The sequence below is a fragment of the Lingula anatina genome, chromosome 3, assembly GCF_051362555.1.
Source record: "Lingula anatina isolate TDL-2025a chromosome 3, LinAna3.0, whole genome shotgun sequence".
NCBI lineage: Eukaryota > Metazoa > Brachiopoda > Lingulata > Lingulida > Lingulidae > Lingula > Lingula anatina.
This window is the reverse complement of record NC_141769.1, coordinates 33,479,282-33,491,095: the sequence shown is the minus strand read 5'-3', so window position 1 is coordinate 33,491,095 and position 11,814 is coordinate 33,479,282. Positions and strand designations below refer to the sequence as shown.

At 37.5% G+C, this 11,814-nt stretch overlaps 1 protein-coding gene across 1 annotated transcript; it reads left to right on the top strand.

The window, feature by feature from the left end:
* Window positions 1-647: 647 nt before the first annotated feature.
* Window positions 648-11,472, top strand: LOC106179794 (sodium/mannose cotransporter SLC5A10-like). The gene is made up of 14 exons (XM_013563560.2): window positions 648-858; window positions 3,770-3,841; window positions 4,457-4,561; window positions 5,792-5,851; window positions 6,162-6,372; window positions 6,894-6,974; window positions 7,223-7,431; window positions 7,739-7,874; window positions 8,204-8,311; window positions 8,663-8,813; window positions 9,122-9,290; window positions 9,582-9,797; window positions 10,040-10,271; window positions 10,570-11,472. The coding sequence occupies exons 1-14, from the start codon at window positions 775-777 to the stop codon at window positions 10,776-10,778; spliced, it is 2,043 nt and encodes a 680-aa protein (XP_013419014.2). The 5' UTR covers window positions 648-774; the 3' UTR covers window positions 10,779-11,472.
* Window positions 11,473-11,814: the final 342 nt, after the last annotated feature.

Here is an 11,814-nt window from a genome sequence, read left to right as displayed (position 1 = left end):
GTTATTTTCTGATTTTCTCAAGAAGATTTTACTTAATTTCAATGTACTGTACCCCGGGGCGCTACTGGCCGGCGCATGCTTGGGTTTCTTTTTATTACGAGTTCAAGAGAATTTGCTGAAATCTTCAGAAAATGTCCAACACGATACGGGTCCCTACCAGTCTAGGGCCCTCTAAACATGGAAACCACAAAATGTCACACGAAAAAAAATTTGATGGTCATTACTTCTATACTTTACGAACATTTTCAGTAAAAATAACACCTTTTTGACAAGGGTTGCGCAGTAATGTACGTTTTCATACCTTCATTTCAAGCGTGGGACATTTTAATGGGAGATTAAAAACTTGGGTGTCCAAAAGCGAAAAGAAATATGAAAGAAAACAGAAGTTCAACGGACATTTACTTTTCGAATAACACGATAGAGTTTATACAGATTACTCATACATGTGTACGTGTGCTTTCCACTCTACTTTATTTCAACTACACGTGTGTGGCAGAATGAGTGATGACTTAATGTCTTATCATGTTTACAAACACATAAAAATCGCATACTGATGTGAAAAAAACCCCTGAAAAGTGTCATTGTTGGTATGGAAATATTACGTGTACAGGTATATTAGGATATCTCCACTTTATATCCCTCAACATACCACTGGTATCAGGGCTGCGTGGCCTTGTATATATTTGCGCTGTTATCACTGGGTTTTAGGTCACTAACTCACACACTGAAGTCCTCCAGAACCGCCTCAGACGCTGCGACATTGCCTGTCACGTCATGGAGGGAAAATATAGGCTGGAGGCGGCGGACTATGCCGTTATTGCTGGTCATTTTCTACTGACCGTTGGTGTGGGGATATGGGTGAGTGGACAGTCACTTTTGCCTACACAAAAACGGGTATATTTAGTGATGTGATTGGGAATGTTCTATCGACCTATTTGACAAATAGATTCACAATAAGATAAGTAATTCTATCAGTACTTGTGTAACATGTACCCCAGTACAACACTTAAATGTCTAATGACCTTAGAATACAATGCAATGCAATCAATATTGTTAGTTAATCATTACCTTGACCGCGTCACCGAGAACGCGTGTGAAGATTCTTGAGCCCAGCAAATATTTGAAAAGGAGGAAGTAGGAAGTCAAGATTTAACTAAACACCTGTTTTAATAGAAATTTTCACTCTGAGTAATAAGCTGAAATATATTTAATCGAAAAATTCCCTAAATTTTTACTAGCATGTAGTTCCATACCTATGCACAATAAGTAGCAGTGCTGCAGTAGTGTCCTGTACAATATATAGCTACATGGTTAAGACAAAAGGTAAATACGCCTACTGATAATGTACGTTCTGTACGCCCAGCGGATAAAATCATTTTTATTTGACGAAATAATACTCTAGTTACCAACTTATTATAAGGAGCTTTACTATACAATGACATTACACATAATCTTAATTCACTATCAAATTATCCAAAAGTGAAATATTTCCAACAAAATAATTTTTATAAATGTTGTTGACCTTTTTTATAAGAGAAAGGGTAAAAAGGTCTGCAGTAAATGCGTCAATTGTTATCAGTGATTGATTGACTCCCCGAACATGCTTTTATCCTGATAACAAAAGGGAAAATTAACTGTACATACCCAAAGAAATTTACCTTTTTAACAAATGAGTGACATGCATCTGTATATCAGGACCAGCATGTCTCAAATAACCCATGTTTAAATCATTCAGAAATTGCCTAGCTTTCTTAAATAATAGCAAAATTAAATAAATAAATAAATAAATAAATAAATAAATAAAAGATGAAACACATGTGGTTGGAATGGAAAAGTGTGGTTTTAAGGAATATGAAAAAAGTCCATTGAATGCTGTTTAGACAACTGGAAATACGACATTGAACATTAAGGGAAATTGAGGCTATTTATTGCCCACTTTCCTTCAGTGAAGTATCTCCCGTTGTCTTTCATCATAAATCAAATTACCACAAGGTCACCGAGGAATAACAAACCTATATAGGGTTGCTATCAGGCGTCTTCGTGCAGAAATAAACACTAATACATATTATTATACACTTTGATTCTAAAATAGTCGTTTGCGCATGTACAAAAATATCCATTCTTTTAACCTTTGAAAATTGTGCTTGCTTTCTGTTGACCCGAGATCCCCTCCTGCTTCATTCGAGTGACGGGAGCCTTTAACAAACTTTATTAGATTGGATATTAAGTGAGTTTAAGGTCAATATGAGTTAGATAACATTAGGTATAAATGGTTGGGTAATTATAGTAAAGACTCATGAGTGTGGGGGGTGAAGGTGAGGTATATACGGGACGCAGGCATGACTGGCTTAAATAAGAAAAGCTACTAGTATGTAATGTTCATTTTAGCTGTCATTTCTTTTACGTGTCATGATAATCAAGTAAGCTTTCGTTCCACGGCACCATACGCTCAAACAATTTTAAAATAAGGAAAATAAGGTTCGAACAGACCGTAGTTACCGCGGCCCCCTACCATACGGTTTATTTAACTTAGTTTGTTTTGTTTTGTTTTTTTTCACATTTTATCATTTTTTTCATTGCGTGTTCATCCGCAGTAAAATACAACTCTGTGCTAGCAGAATACAAGCCCTTACGGAAATTCCCTACAGGCCTCCTTAGTTAATGTCATATATTGCCTTATCTGATTCTATAAGACATTGGGCCCAAATCCTATGGGTCTTATAGGGCACATGTCCTAGATAGAAATCTTACATATACGACCGATAGAATCCCTCTTAAGTCCTGTAGGATTCCTATAGTGTTTCTATAGAGTCTAATAGGATATTTTCGCCAAGAACGCTACACCTAGCTGTATACATAAAATATAGTACAACACAAGCTGTGCAGTACACCTGAATACAATTTATCGGGTCTCTATAGTGGATCTAAATGATCGCCAATTCAAGCATTCAAGTATTAACCCACGAATCTGCATACACTACATGTATGAGCATAATCATGTGGAATACGCGACATTAATTTTCAACACTGGCTTGGCCAATATACCTGACTAGACTGACAAGTTTGACAATATACGTGTATACGTGTATATTATTAATGTCTGAACCCAGTTATACCTGTATATATATATATGTTAAGGGGTTATACAGTTATAATATAACTGTTTCGTCACTTCAGTTTAAAAATGCTTACAACTGATAATCATTTCATCAAAAGAGAGTAACTACATGTACAAACACGCGTGTGTTCTTTTTCTTAAGAATTCAACCCTATTAAAGACTGCGTTACACTGGAATAGTGAAAGCTTGGAGAACGGGTTTTATGATTTGAAAGTCATCATCAGTTTCATGCACCACTTTCATTTTGAAGCATGGTATTTTGTTAGATTGTGTTAGAGTGCTGGCAGAAATGCGGTCGCAAGCCCGATGAAACAAGGACTCAAGTCCGAGCTAAATATTTCTGGTTATTTTTCCATTTTGTTTCTTCAGAATCTTCATATAATAGTTATATAGCAATATAATAGTTAATAATAACAATACCATTCTTTTCTTTGCAGTACTTCAATATTGTCTATGTTAATGAGGATATCACAGGATTTTGGCCCGTATTTGATACTTTAATGGAGTCAATTTGGATTACATGATATTACAAGTATTGCAGATTTCTCGCTGTATTTGGATTTCATGATATTACAAGTATTACAGATTTCTCGCTGTATTTGGATTTCATGATATTACAAGTATTACAGATTTCTCGCTGTATATTTCAGTCCACAGTGAAGTCCAACAGAGGCACTGCCCGGGGATACTTCCTGGCTGGTAGAGATATGTCATGGTGGCTGGTGGGTTTATAGTCTCTTCTTAGAACAATTTGCTCTCTCTCTCTCTCTCTCTCTCTCTCTCTCCCCCCGCTCTCCATCCAGCATTCTCTTTCTCCCTCTTTTGCTCTCTCTCTCTCTCTCTCTCTCTCCCCCCCCCCCCCCCCGCTCATCCAGCATTCTCTTTCTCCCTCGTTTGCTCTGTCTCTCTCTCTCTCTCTCTCTGTTTCTCCTCCCCCTCACTCTCTCTCAGCCTTATATAAATATATCGAAATGATTCTAGCTCGCTGTACGCAGACTAATCATACACAAACATACCTACACACACACACACACACACACACACACACACACAGAACGCCAGCACCGTCGATCATGACTGGGGCCGATTGCCTTCGATTTGTAAACAAAAAACAGATTTGGACTCAGTAATGTCACGCTAAAACCGTAACCTGTATGAATTTAATGGTGGGGGGGGGAGGGGGCGGACTCCTTATTTTGCGGAGCCTGAATTCTTTCACACCGCTCCATATACTAATTTATACAATTATAAACTCATATCGCGTTTTCTGTTATTTTTTTTCAAGGTTAATTGCGAGCTGTTAAATATATTGTGAACAATCTTAGCTTTGTTTTCAGGTAGGCTTATCTCTGTATGTGAGTAATATAGGGAGCAGTAGTTTTATAGGTCTGGCGGGAGCAGCAAGTGCCAACGGTATAGCTGTGGTCTGCTACGAGTTGTCGGTAAGCTTATACGTGTAGGATGTCTTTGGCAAGATCACTTTAGATAATTTATCATATACTTTACATTAAAAAACTTATACCCTCTTAATACAGATCAGATGTTGGGCATTGTCACTAATTCGATTTTATTATAATATTAAGCATATTCATATAAATAAATAAATAATATCATATTTATATTAATGGAGAAATTAAGACCTTGATAAATTTCCCCCGAACAACTTCATTACTATGTTTATTTGTCCAGTAATATCCAATATCAGAAATATCCTATTAAAACACACCCTGACTGAGGCCACTAGAGTTTGAGTGCAAATCTATTGATTAATATCGTGGCTTATCAAAAACAAACATGCTATTTGAAAGACAACGCCTCCGTCTGTTTACGATGATCGTGTTGACGAAGCGGCTTAATGTCCCGCCTATCTAATTCAGCTACCTGCAGTACACTACACCTGATGTATTAATGCTTTTAATTTAGAACTTGATTGAAAAGGAAGTTTAATTAAATTTTATCAAAGTCTGCATGCTAGTGTGTGCCCTCAGTGGGATGAAATGATATAACAATTGTGTTGTAAATCTAACAATGTGTTAAATCTTCATCCAGCAGAGGTGTTGAATGCACTTGTTCTTTAAGTCGAAGGTGTATCTTTATAAGACCAAGGCGTTTCAAGGACTGCAAAAGAATTCTTAAAAATAACATCAGCCACTAGTTATGTTATTTCACTCAAACCTTTAGTTGCCCCCAAAGATAAAAAAATGTTTCTGACAGATAATCGTGATTGATGATTTTTCTGACTGATAATCGTAATCGATGATCAGAGTCTAGATAAATATTCAATCAAGGAGAGGATGCCAAAAAAGATGAACACTCAATCGTTACATTTCTTATTGTTCGTTTAAGGAACAGGTAAACATGTACAACTATGTAGGTGGATCTTATACATATTTCCATCTTAAAACAAGGTCATTCTTGCACAAATAGGAGCAGTTCGTTTTGCTTTACATTTGTATATGACCAATCTGGTCATTATTTTTAACTTTAAAATTTCATATAATATGTACATTTAAGGTGGGGTGTGTTTGCAATAGTAATGTCTAGTTCAAACGCACGACGATCTTTTTACCCCTATGCTAAACTGGTTCTACTTCATTTATAATGACGGTGTTTTAAGAATAAAAGAGACGATTATTAGAATATTAGATATATTTTCATATTTTCTACTCCAGGGTTTGTTCTGTATTCTTCTCCTGGGGTTCTTCTTCGTCCCTGTATATATATCTGCTGGGGTAAGTGACGCTATGCTCTGAAACCATGAATAGACACACCCCGGTAATATGCACAATTTCTGAGAACAACGTGAATTATTCCGGAGAATTATCTTGTGTTTCATGAAATCAATATTTGCATCTGATGAATTTTCTTTGTGTAAAACAATACTTCTCTAGCTTGTGCTTAAGACCAAGAAATGCATTTTGTTCATATTCTTTATTGGTGTTTTACAGGCGTTAAATCAGCTCCTCCGGATTGTATTTTTTCTCTAATATTATGTCCATCTGTATTAGTAACAGTTAAACGTTTCTCCTGCCACCTTCCCAGGTCTATACCATGCCAGAATATCTTCTGAAACGGTTCGGCAGCCAACGTCTGGAGGTCTACCTTGCCGTCCAGAACCTGCTCCTGTTCGCCTTCACCAAACTGTCGGCGGAGATATTTGCGGGGACTGTGATCGTGAAGGAAGTATTGGGCTGGGACCAGATGCTCTCAGTGCTGCTGCTCATGGTGGCAACCGCTCTGTATACTGTGTTAGGTAAATTGGTAATCATTGTGTTTGATTGTTTGTTTGTTTGTTTGTTTTATTGCAATAAGTAAAGAGAAAGCCGCTGTATTGCTTCTGCGATAAAATCCTTTCAAAGGCAGATGATTTTGGCCGTAGTAGATTTTGCATTAATTGCTCTGTGTAGATACATCATAAAGATAAACAGTTCGCAAACTGTCGAGTTCTGCTTGGTCGGAATAAGGATAAATCTAAAGTGCAAAACTTAACAATCAAACTGGGCTCCATGACTCGAAAGCATTGCAAATAACGATATCACCTTTTATTTCGAGGCTATTATATGGGGCGAGTAAATCCCGAGTTATGGGATAGAGACGCTTGCGCTCGGTCGCAATTTGCGGTGCTTTCGAGTTACGGAGCCCTGGACGTTCAATCAATATAACTGTCCTAGTATTTTCCACTTCGATTCTTTCACACCATCAGTTTAACATTTAAATTTTACATTGGAAACCAGATTCCTGGATTGTAATATAAATCTGCATTTGTCCTCCCAGGCGGTCTGGCGGCAGTCATTTACACGGATGCCTTGCAAACCTTTGTGTTACTGATTGGAGCCGTGATCTTAGCCGTCATAGGTAAAACTGTTGGAAACACTTCTTTTTTATCTATTTTTTTGTTTCCCTTTATAAATCTCGATTTCTATCGTCTCAAGAAATATTTGTACTCAGATACTCACGTAAAAAGAATAAAAAGCACTGTATAATAATAGTCAAGATTGTGTGTGGTCATGAGTATAAACTTAATTATCTCAATAAAAGACACTTGTTTCGACCTGTACATGAGAAGAATAAAGCCCCTCAATCCCCTAATTATGATATTTCAGCTATGGTCCGTGTTGGCGGCTACGGGGCCATGGAGGCCGGTTACATGTTGTCTGTCCCCAATGCCACCAAGTATCTGAACACCACCTGTGGTCTACCTGAGCCGGACGCGTTCCACATCCTGCGCGAGGCTACTGACCCCAACTACCCGTGGACAGGGGTGGTGTTTGGAGCCACGGTCCTGTCTTCATGGTACTTCTGTACTGACCAGGTAGATGTATAGGATGTATGAGAGAGAGAGAGAGAGAGAGAGAGAGAGAGAGAGAGAGAGAGAATTACGTTGGATTAGTATTATAGAATACCAATATTGGCACACTCTCCTACTGCCATCTCAAACATTCGTTTACTGCCAGTAGTGCTCCTGCTTTATATACATGTGTGACCTGATTCCGCCAATGTACACTCACGCCTGACGTTATCTAACCATTGACTTATAAGTACGTGGTGTGGAATACTTTCTGTGAATCACATTTTTTTTTAAATTTTACAATATTTAAGGCACAAACCTGTCTCTCCAGGTGTTGGTCCAGAGAACTCTCTCAGCCAGGAACACCCTGCACGCCAAGGCGGGATCTATACTGGCAGCCTACCTCAAGGTACTGCCTCTGTTCCTGATGGTTTGGCCAGGGATGATCAGCAGGGTGCTGTTCACAGGTTAGTCACCTTTGACACCCTGATGTTCCGTGTCTTTTAAAAACTTGTTTCAGTTTCCAACCAGCATTAACAAGTACGCTGCTCCTCGGGTTCTGATAGACCTTGAAACACGTGATGTATACTAATTTCGGATGGGCTCTTGTGGCTCTTACTAGTACGGTTTGGTCTATTGATGTGAACTCCGGGTGCATGCCACGTTTTATGTATGTGATATAAATTAGGAATACCCTAGGCTACGTAAATGGAGTCTTAGGAGGACGGGACTCAATCCACGACCATTGGATACAAATTTGTATAGAGACTTGTATAAATCCCCATCCTTGTTTCAGACGACGTGGCCTGCTCCACTCCAGAAGAATGTAATCGTGTGTGTGGCAATGCCAATGGATGTGCTAATATAGCATACCCCAAACTAGTGCTGGAACTCATGCCCACAGGTTAGCTATATACTGTTTACTAGTTTATATACCTGACACAGAGTAGGAGCTTCTAAAACCAGGCAAGTCATTGGCGCCAATTCGCCTCCCACCGGTTTAAGTAAGCACTATTGTGAACGCGGCTGTAGAGGGCTTGAGCATATTTTTTTACTTTTTGTTTGAAAAGGGGCGGTAACTTGCTAGACATATTTGATTTTATCCATAATTCCACGATCCCTAGCCTTTTAAGGTGGAGTGATAAACACTTCTAATGATAATTTAAACAGATCTTTATATCCTTCATTTTATATACTTCTGTGTTTATTTAAACGTAATTAATCATGCTGATTTCTTGCATATCATACTTTAAAGGTCTGAGAGGTCTGATGCTGGCCGCCATGTTGGCCGCTCTGATGAGTTCCTTGACGTCCATTTTTAACAGCGGTAGTACCGTGTTCACCATCAACGTCTGGAAGAAGATCAGGAAAAACGCATCAGAGTGGGAGCTGATGATAGTGGGGCGGTAGGTTGTCATCTTTATTCAATATTATAGCTTAATTAACTATATGAATATATATATTAATCTTCCGTTCGGTCCAGCACAAGTACATCAGCATCATTGAACGAAGGCAAAACTCTAAAATTATTGTAAAATTTTATAAAATGTTAGAAAGTTAGAAAGAATATCATTTGTATGGCTACTGGTGTAGTACATCTTGAGAGTTGGTTTTCTTATGCATGTCAATTTATTTTATAGTTAAGTTATTTCTAAGACTAACATACATTATCTTTGAAAACGAACCAGTCAAAGAATCGTGTTTTTCTGTCTAGGGTATTTGTCCTTGTCTTCATTGGGTTCAGCGTTGTGTGGCTGCCCATTGTAGGGGGCGCTAAAGACGGTCAACTGTTCAACTACCTCCAGTCCATTGCCTCGTACCTGGCGCCACCTATACTAGCCTGCTTTGGTCTTGGTGTTGCTTGGAAAAGGATAAATGAACCGGTGAGCTAAAGCACTAGGTAGAAATAAATAAAGCAAATTGGAGTACACATACACATAATTGAGTACACATAATTTATGGATACTACATGTGCTAGTACAGTATAAATGAATGGTGATCACACCCCATACACAGTATAGTATTAACCATCCTTAAGATTCGCCCAACAGTTGTATTATGTTTTACTTAGAATATACATGTACTTTTTTCCTTTGCATAGTTTAATCAGCTGAAACAAAATTTTTATACAGGTATGTTCAATTTCAAGGTAAATTTTCTTTTCTTTTTCATAGGGTGCGTTTTGGGGAATGATGGTTGGGCTCGTCTTGGGTCTGGCCAGGATGATTGCTGATTTCGCCTTACCAGCGCCTCCTTGCGGTCTACCAGACAGTCGTCCTTGGATCTTGAAGGATTTTCATTACCTAAACTACGCCTTTGCCTTATTCATTGTTTGTATTATTGTGACAATAACCGTCAGTATGTTTACGAAGCCACAACCAGAGGAAGAGGTGAGTTTTTACTTTCAATGGTACTTTAAACTGGTTACTTGGTCTGGCCGGAATACATTCCATATACTTGCACTCGTACGTTAAAGAAGGATGCAACATTGAGTAAAAGCAGTGATGCCCATTTGCTATCAAAATAAAGACTAAATTTTCACCAAATCCAAAATACGTCTAAGTGTGTGTAGCTGCATGTGAAGCGTATGTCTGCACTCTTTTTGTCTCTCACACGTATCCCTATATTTCAGCTCGCGCGACTGACGTGGGGCACGCGCTATGACTGTCATCCCAGTGAAATAACCACTGGCAGGGACAACGAGGGCCTTGACGTGTCCACAACAACTGTCGCCACTGCGACATCTGGAGGCATAGAGACAATAGAACTTTCACAGAAGTCTCTTGAAGAAATACGAAGTTATGAGGAAGATATTATACACAAGTCCATGGACTCCTGGTCGATTGCCAGCGCTGACGTTCAGAGTAAGGCGCAATATTCTTAAATCAAAATTAAAATTCAAAATACTTGTTTATCAAGGACCATTTACTGTCCATGTTTAGGAGATTCGTGATTTAAAACGAACTGAATAATTATGATGTAAAATTTAGAAAATTTCTCTGAATAAACCAGAGGGTAGTTTAAATATCTTTATTGTTAAACTACAAAAACTGTAAAAGTAATGAAGTTTATATTAAATGGCATTTGGTACTTTTAAAACATGAGTACTGCATCTTGATTTAAAATTTAAAAAATAATAATGATGTTTGATCATATCTTTAGAACCAACGCCCACGTGGAAGAAGGTAATATACTGGATATGTGGCCATACACCTCAGAACGAAAACGAACACGTAGAGGACCACGAGAAGGCCGACAGAAAACTGGCTGCTATGGCAATGGAGGAAAATCCAAAATGGCGGCGAATCATCAACGTTAATCTTATCGTGTGCCTTGGTGTCGGGGCATTTCTCTGGGGTTTCTTTGGGTAACACTATCGATGAGATTATAAAAAATTCTCACCAAAAAAGACATTTTTGTTATCAACTGAAATTGTCCTCAATTTTAACACTAAATGGAAAAGGCATTAATCTTGTGATATGATGAAGTATAAAGGTGTAAAATTTTGATATAAATAATCAGTTATATATATATATTGTATATAGGAATTAAGAGTTTGTTTATATTTTGTAGTACATAATTGGAAGGCAAAAATAAGTATTAATAAAATTACTAGTATATAGCTTCAGTCGCCCCGTTTTATCGTCTGTATATAGCATACGCCCACTTTACATTGCAGTGCATCGTTTTCTTTCTCAATCAAAGCAATAAATATATTATATTATATTATATCATTATATAATTTATTTGATTTAATACAATTTATTGAATCTTATTGCGCATCCGTCCAACTTATGAACATTATAAGAAATTGCGGATAATTAACAAGGCCATGTTCAAATAAAGCATATATACATATAATGGGAAGTTGGGCATTATATAGTTTGGACGCTTAACTGAAACAACTGGCAGTTTGGCCATTAAACGTCCTTTCATTCTTCGATGAAGTCAGAATTTTCAATTGCAATCCAATGTTCCAAACTTCAAAAACCTTGTCCTTTACTATACATGAATGTATCTTATGGTTTATATCATTTTAAATAAAATGTGAAAATCACGAAACTACCTAAGTGTTGCCTAATTTGTGCGTAATCTAGGAAATTTATAAATTTATTGGAATGTTGTTGTTTTTCGAAACTTTTTGTGAAAAAAAAAAACATTCAGTCCAAGAATTTGTCCAAATGAATTACGCAATGTAAATGATTGGAATATTGCCTCAACCAGTGTTTGTTATCAATTCTATTATTTTACTGAGAAGTCTCTTTTAATCTTTTATCTTTAGTATACAGTGCTTTGATACTTTTTTTGATAATCAAACCGTTTTTTAACAATGAAAATGTCACACGACAGCTGTTGCTCACTTTATTAATATTGTTCTTCGCCAGAAAGGTTACAGCGTTTCTAGTG